We start from the raw sequence: 8,073 nt of genomic DNA, 5'->3' as shown, positions 1-8,073 counted from the left end.
ATGTCAAGATTCAAAACTGGTCACTGTTTTCAGTGTGTTGATTATTTAATATTTACAAAAAAATTGCAGAACTGTTCAACTAGTAGTAAATCTAATAGTAAATCTGAATAGAGAAAATTATTTCATTAACTGCGTGTAATTGATAAAAAATGTAAGAATAGGAACTTTTATTATCCATTACATTTCTTATTACATCATAGATGTGGGGACTGTGTGGCCATTCTTCTAAATGTTACAATTATCCATTTTTCTTCCCTATGCTTGGGCCCTTTAACTCCTCAGTGAGTTAATTTCAATGAGTATCTTCTAAAGTGTCCAGTGAAGTTATTCTTTTCCTGTCCTTCTCCCTGTCCTTATTCCTAATTTAACATGTTCTTAATTTAGTATTTTGATTGCAAGTGCTTTGAAAGTATTTTTGACTCTGTTCTTAATGTCATAATTTTTTTTCTAGTCTTTTGCAGTTTACAAAGCAGTTTTACATAAATGATCTCATATTTGTTTTGTCTGAATGACTTCAGCGTTTGAACTAGAAAGAAATTCTGTCTAACTAGAAATAATAAACTCTTACTTCATTTATAATATGAATTCTGATATAAAGATCCTAAATCTTGGATTATTTTAAAAAATCATATTAGTGACTCAAGTATTTAAAGTGTTTCTAGCAACTTTGTCTAGAAGCAGTTTCAAATGGCCTCCAGTTATACTGCTGTGATAGAGAGACATTTAAATATGGACAGAGGGGCTGGCTGGTTGGTTCAGCTGGTTACAGTGTGGTATTGATAACACCAAGGCCAAAGGTTCAGATCCCTATACCAGCAAGCTGCCAAAAAAAAAAAAGAAAGAAAAGGGAAAACAAAAATCAAACACGATAAATATGGAGAAGAAAAAAAAGCTTTTGAACTAAGTGATGTGAAAATTCCATTCAAAGTGTCATTAATATGGAAAGTTTTAGTATTAAAGGTTTCAAGAAAGAAAAGAACTATCCAATAAGCAAAATAGTTTGTGACGCAGACCAATGATAGGTAATAGCAACTTTCCCAACTATATAACATGCCAATCCAAGAACTAACCAACAGTTACTTAAGAATATTATTGGAAACATTTTAGAGAAACCTGTACAAAAACATATGCAAGATTTTATGACTCATCTGTTCTTTTCCTGTGGAATATGATGTAAAGAGGTGTTTTGGGTTTCTGTAGAGCCCTTTTACTGGGCAGCAACATCATATTCTCAAGGAGAAGTGGCCTAGCTAATCAGTATTTCCTGAAACTTGGTTGTAGAGTGCACAAGGAAAGAAAATGCCAAGCAAAACCAGCCTAAAGGAGGATGAAGACAAATCTGGGCCTATTTTTATTGTTATTCCAAATGGGAAGGAGCAAAGGATGAAAGATGAAAAAGGATTGAAGGTAAGGAGGGAATAAGAATCTTCAGGAGTTTTTTGCTTGTTTGTTTTTGTTTTGTTAATCAAGAATAGTTTTGCTGTCTGAAATTCATATAGTGAAATACCTAACTGAATCTTTTGCTTATAAATTACCTTATTTTTTCTCTGTTTACTTTATGGAAGCATTAATTCTTACAAAAGAAACTGTAAAATGGAGATATTGCCTACTTTCCTCTAAATAGAAAGAAATGATTTAGTGGTGGGAAGGTTGTCTCTTTTGTTTTTTAATTTTTTAAATCAAAGAATGGAAAATATTCATTGATTTTTATCAACTGGACATATAGGTTGCTTCTTCAATCCTCATCTGTAGTATTTTAAAAAGCAGATTTGGTGAAAATATAGGTGGCTAGTTCAATTATTTCTCTTATGTTGTTTTGGTTTTATTAGAACTTAAAAAAAATTTTTTTAAATAAATAAAATTTTAAACATCACTAGTGGAGAAATGAATCCCACTATTTAATTCAATTTAAAAAATTATTTTTCAAAATATATACATTGCTGTTTTAAAAATTCAAGCAGTACAAAATATGCAGAGTATAGGATGAAAAGCATGTCTCCCGTTGCTGTCTCCCTCCACAGGGAGGATATTAGTACCAGATTTTTGTGTGTGTATTATTCCACAAATATTTGGTACATATACAATCATATATATATGAATATATAGGCCTCCTTTTACACAGTTGGGAACATGTCATACTCTTTGTTCTGTATCTTACTTTTTTTTTTTTTTTTTCCTTTTTGTCTTTTTTTGTGTCCGGCAACGGATTGCAACCCTCAGTGTCGCGCCCATACCGGACCGGGACCGGCAACGGGATCACATCCCTCGGTGTTGCTCCCACACCTCGCTCAGCCAGTGAGCGGGAACCGGTCTGTATGTGGGACCCGAACCCTCAGTGGGAGCGCCACTGCGCTCCCAAGCCGCACACTGTAGCAGTGCGCCACCGGGCCGGCCCTGTATCTTACTTTTTTCTGTTAATGCTTTTTGAAATATCTGAAGGATGATGTCATGTGTGTGTGTCATTGTTTTTATTGGTACATTATATGTATGTGCCTTTCTCCAACCCATTATGTTGGACATTTAGGTTGCTTCTATTCTTTCACTATTACAAACTATGCTTCTGTAAACATCTTTGAATGTAGGTCTTTGTGCACATATATGAGTATATCTATATTAAATTCCTAGAATGGTATGTGCTTTTTAAATTTTGATAGATATTTCAAATTTTCCANACTATTACAAACTATGCTTCTGTAAACATCTTTGAATGTAGGTCTTTGTGCACATATATGAGGATATCTATATTAAATTCCTAGAATGGTATGTGCTTTTTAAATTTTGATAGATATTTCAAATTTTCCATCTATTAAAGTTATGCCATCATCTCATGCCCAAATCATGTCTCACTGGCCACACCTTAGCTAGGAGACTTTGGTCAGGTTGCTGAACCTCTGCCTTCATTTCCTCAACTGTAAAATGAAGATGATGATGATAGTTTTATTTCAGGGGTTCACAAACATTTTTTTTTCCTTAATGAAGGAAGGGCCAGATAGTAAATATTTTAGACTTTTTAGACTTCGTAAAGAGTCAAAATCTAGGAAAATGCAAAAAAAAAAGTGCCAACAGTGTCCACCATGTTTTGTACAGTTATAGTATAGCATTGATTTTTTTCTAGTAAGAATTGCTAAAAATTCTATTCCTAGAAGATTTTCAGAGTTGTTCAGCTTCCAGAAGTATGACCGCTTGAAAGGACATTTTGCATTCACTTTTTAGTTACAAATGAATCTTGTTCAATTCAAAAAGACCCTATTAAATTGATTCCTACAGCTGCGTTAAATAAGGTTCTCTGCCTCATTTCAATTGAACACCTTATATATGGCCCCATTTCATTGTTATTGTTTTTAATTTTTATCTTTTTCAGGTGCTGAAATGGAATTTTACTACCCCACGGGATGAATACATTGAGCAACTGAAAACTCAGATGTCTAGCTGTGTAGCTAAATGGTTACAAGATGAGATGTTTCACTCAGACTTTCAGCATCATAACAAGGCTCTGGCTGTCATGGTTGATGTAAGTCAGCAATAGATAAATATGCACATATTTCAGGCGTGTGAAAATACTGAGCCCTGTGAAATAAGAAGTTGTTTGTGTGACTTGAGAAGGAAGTAGAATGCACCGTGTTTTTTGTTGTTAGAACTGTATTATTAATCGACAGAATAAATGGCTGCATGTCTGTATTTTTTAGGTCTTAATTGGAGGCTGAAAAAGCTACCATTTTCTTTTTGGGCTCCAGTAAAATTTAAGCTATACTTTGCCTGATAGAACTTAAGTTCTTATACAGTCTTATTTGTGGGAATTTTGTTTTGTCTTATTTTAAGCACTTGGAGAGCGAAAAAGAAGGTGTTATTAGTTGCTTGGATCTTATATTAAAGTGGCTTACCCTGCGGTTTTTTGACACCAATACAAGTGTCCTAATGAAAGCACTAGAATATTTAAAACTGCTCTTCACCCTGCTAAGTGAGGAGGTGTATCATCTTACTGAGAATGAAGCATCTTCCTTCATCCCCTATCTCGTCCTCAAGGTATTGTGTTGTTCTCACTCTGGGAACTGCTTAAATTCCCAGCTGACCTCAGTTCCTATACTTTTACTCCCTCTTTTTCACTTCTTATGTAATGATATCTTCTACCACTCATCATCCCCATGCCCCTATTCTTTCAGGATGTAGTAATGTGGTGGGGGGGTGGGGATGATTGCTACTCAGAAAATGCTTCATTTAATCATTATTTTCCTTGTCGAATAGGTTGGAGAACCAAAGGATGTCATTCGTAAAGATGTTCGTGCCATCCTGAACCGGATGTGCCTTATCTACCCAGCCAGCAAGATGTTCCCCTTTATCATGGAAGGAACTAAATCCAAAAACTCTAAGCAGAGAGCAGGTGAAGCAAACAATTTAAATTGAGACATGAGTCTCTGCAATAGTGACCCCTAGAAGAAGTAGTTTATAGATGAACAAGGAACTTTCTTCAGTAGTTGATTTCCACCTTCTGATTTAAACTGTGAGAGTGATGAGTTGCACACTGGTGGAGCCATGGTATCAGGTGATACAGGCACTGCTCAGTACGACCCTGGTGACAAAATCAAGTGCACAGGGGCCATCTGACTCACAGGCATTCCTTTCGTTCAGGAGCACTTGCTAGAACACCACTGTTTTATTGGGTAAAGGTAGTAAACAAGAAAAAGTTGTAGGCAAAGCCAAAATAAGATTTTAGTCCTTCATGTATGCCATGGAAGATTTATCTAGTAGTCACAGGCATTCCTTTCGTTCAGGAGCACTTGCTAGAACACCACTGTTTTATTGGGTAAAGGCAGTAAACAAGAAAAAGTTGTAGGCAAAGCCAAAATAAGATTTTAGTCCTTCATGTATGCCATGGAAGATTTATCTAGTAGGGATAGGTCTCTATGCCAAATGTGTGTTGAGTCTCATTAATCTAACCTTTCTTCCCCATCAGAGTGCCTGGAAGAACTGGGGTGTCTGGTCGAGTCCTATGGCATGAATGTTTGCCAACCAACCCCAGGGAAAGCCTTAAAAGAGATAGCTATTCACATAGGAGACCGTGACAATGCTGTACGCAATGCTGCTCTCAACACCATTGTAACAGTGTACAACGTGTATGGGGATCAGGTGTTCAAACTGATTGGAAATGTGAGTGACTTTTCTCTGAGCATTGTCAGCATGTTATGAAGATCTCTTAGGTGTCAGATTTTCTGCCATGTCAACTATAGCTAAGTTTTTACTACTTGTTAGTAAACTCAACCTATTAATGTGTCCAGATAGCCCCTCTAGGTGTGTCTGATTATTTTACGACATTTAGGCTGTTTTACTGGAAATCACATTTTCTTTTCTAAGCATTTCTATTCATAGCAATTTGTTTTAGAAATGAAAGCTACTTTTGAATAAAGAAATCTAAGCTAATCTGGATTTTAAATTCTGTCTGGCAATCTGCTCTGTAATTTTAATGCTGTTAGTTTTTAGTTAACAAGTACTCGTTTGAGTATAGTGTGGATACTCGTACCCGTCAGATCAAGAGTCTTGAGCTGCAGCCATGAGCCAATTTTCCAGGCACATTAGGTTCTGCCTCTGACTCCTTTTTTCATTCGAGCCAGTCACTTAGACCTTAGTTCTTCACTCCAGTTATCTTATACTATCACCTATATTTACACTGTGCTTAACTATTTTTGCTTCTGTTATCTAATTAAATCCTCACTACCACCCAGTGAAGGAAATAAAGCAGATGAGAATTTTGCAGATAACCAAAAGTGAAGTTTCTTGCCCATAGTCACATAGCTAGTTATGGTGACAAAACAAAAACAGGAAGCTTCATTTAATTTTTGACCTTTTATTTGTAATTATTAATAGACTTTCCTTTTCTATCCTTTCCTTTTTTCATATGTTCTCTTATTATTATAGCTAGGCAAGTATTATTAACAGAAGATGATTTTAGAATGTAATATTTTCAGGGCCGGCCCGTGGCTCACTCGGGAGAGTGTGGTGCTGATAACACCAAGGCCATGGGTTCGGATCCTATATAGGGATGGCCGGTTAGCTCACTGGCTGAGCGTGGTGCTGACAACACCAAGCCAAGGGTTGAGATCCCCCTACCAGTCATCTTTTGAAAAAAAAAAAAAGAATAATATTTTCAAAGTAAATTTGTGTTAACATTGTAGGTTCTTTTTGTTTCAATATGAAAATAGATATTAATTCTTGCATCCTCCAATTGGGTTTTTATTCTCCTCATATTTTAGTGGGTGGATGTGCTAATATATTAAATTTGGCCTCTTATTACAGCTTTCTGAAAAGGATATGAGCATGCTCGAGGAGAGGATTAAGCGGTCAGCAAAGAGGCCCTCTGCTGCACCAATAAAACAGGTGGAAGAGAAACCTCAGCGTACACAGAGCATAAGCTCCAATGCCAACATGCTGCGTAAGGGACCAGCTGAGGACATGTCCTCCAAACTCAAGTATGTGGGTAGAGATAGTTGTCTGAGAGCATCTCTATGGATTTTGCCTGTGTGCTTAGAGCTTGTCCTGTAACATAAACTTGAGTTCTTGTAGCCATTATCATGCATGACATGCATCTGGGTAAATGTCTTGTAATCAGATGTTTAATCCTTCAGTCTTCATTGTCTTTGTCTTTGTTTCAAAACCACTTCTAAATGGTCTTGTGCCTTCTTTCACTGCTTTTCCGTGGACAGAATTATGTATCGCACTTATAGGATGTAAGTACTGCCTGCTAATTTCTCATTAGCAGGACTCTTATATCTTTCTAACTTCTGACTTGGATTCATCCCCTCTGGAGGGTGACTGGCTTAGTAGAGGGTGTCCATAAGTATCCCATGAATCAAGCCTTCCATGAAAATCCAGTGTCTAGAAGAAATGGTGACTCAATGTCATGTGGCTAAAATATTCATTCACCTTCTCCCTTGTATTATATTTGGTTGTGCTCAAGTTTCTACTTTTGGGATAAGGCTAAGTAAAATGCATGCAACCCAGAATTGGCTCAGAGACTTAAAATATTGCCTTCTATGCAAAACAACTCTATTTTTGGTGTGAGTATAATTTTAACCAATTTGAACTAGAAAACTTTGAATACCTGTTTCTTGGATGTAATGCTGGTCTTGAGCTGTCAAGAGTGACTGTCCCTAAAAAGAGGAGACTGACTATCCCATTAAATATAAAATATACTGAATATTGCATGGAATGACGCTTATGATTAGAAAAACTTAAACACTGGTTAATTTGGTGGAAAAGAAACAGCCAGTCCGGATTTTTCTTATATTTTTTGTCCATAAGTAGTAAGCTTTGAGTCAATGTAAGTAGACTTTATTATTTTCTACCACATCTGGAACAGAAGTACAAGGTTTGTTGGCTTTGGTGAACTAGAGAGAATGTTTATAACTTGGCAGATAATGCAAGTCCAAATTAACGTTATGTGCACTTTTAGGATATTCATGGACCAGTGCTGTTGCCCATTGAAGGCACTTATTAGACTCAAAGATTTAAATCATTCAGGGGGGCTGAAACCAGAAGTTGAACATCTGTCTTGAAGCTTTAGAGCGACTGGCAGTGCTGTTCTTACTCTTTGCTTAATAAATCTCTTTTAGTTCAGGAGCCTCCTTTTGTTTCTTTTAGCCAAGCCCGAAGCATGAGTGGACATCCTGAGGCAGCCCAGATGGTTCGCCGAGAATTCCAGCTGGATCTAGATGAAATTGAGAATGACAATGGTACAGTCCGATGTGAAATGCCAGAACTTGTCCAGCACAAATTGGATGACATTTTTGAACCAGTCCTTATTCCTGAACCCAAGTAAGTTACATGCTTTCATTAAGTGTAAGCAGTTCGTGATCATCAGAGTGCATATTTGAAAAGAGCCCTCTGTGGTAGTGTGTAATTAAAGCTTTTTAGAACTGATTACTACCTGACTGATAGCAATTCTTATACTAACACCTGGCTCTAGTGGGGAATTGCATACTTCCAACTTGTTGGGATGTCTTATAATAGAGAGATTGAAGTTTTCTCTTTGCTCTGCTCTCTAGGATCCGAGCTGTTTCTCCACACTTCGATGACATGCAC

General features: G+C 36.7%; 1 protein-coding gene across 1 annotated transcript in view; it reads left to right on the top strand.

Moving 5' to 3' along the window:
- The window catches only part of CKAP5 (cytoskeleton associated protein 5), a 114,725-nt gene that overhangs the window by 79,918 nt on the left and 26,734 nt on the right, over nucleotides 1-8,073 (top strand). The window contains 8 exon segments of the mRNA XM_008592925.1: nucleotides 1,282-1,407; nucleotides 3,362-3,511; nucleotides 3,820-4,023; nucleotides 4,243-4,378; nucleotides 4,952-5,145; nucleotides 6,289-6,461; nucleotides 7,633-7,806; nucleotides 8,037-8,069. Coding sequence (XP_008591147.1) covers nucleotides 1,282-1,407; nucleotides 3,362-3,511; nucleotides 3,820-4,023; nucleotides 4,243-4,378; nucleotides 4,952-5,145; nucleotides 6,289-6,461; nucleotides 7,633-7,806; nucleotides 8,037-8,069 — 1,190 coding nt within the window.

The sequence above is a fragment of the Galeopterus variegatus genome, unplaced genomic scaffold, assembly GCF_000696425.1.
Source record: "Galeopterus variegatus unplaced genomic scaffold, G_variegatus-3.0.2 Scaffold8475, whole genome shotgun sequence".
Classification (NCBI taxonomy): domain Eukaryota; kingdom Metazoa; phylum Chordata; class Mammalia; order Dermoptera; family Cynocephalidae; genus Galeopterus; species Galeopterus variegatus.
This window is presented reverse-complemented; position numbering and strand designations above follow the sequence as displayed.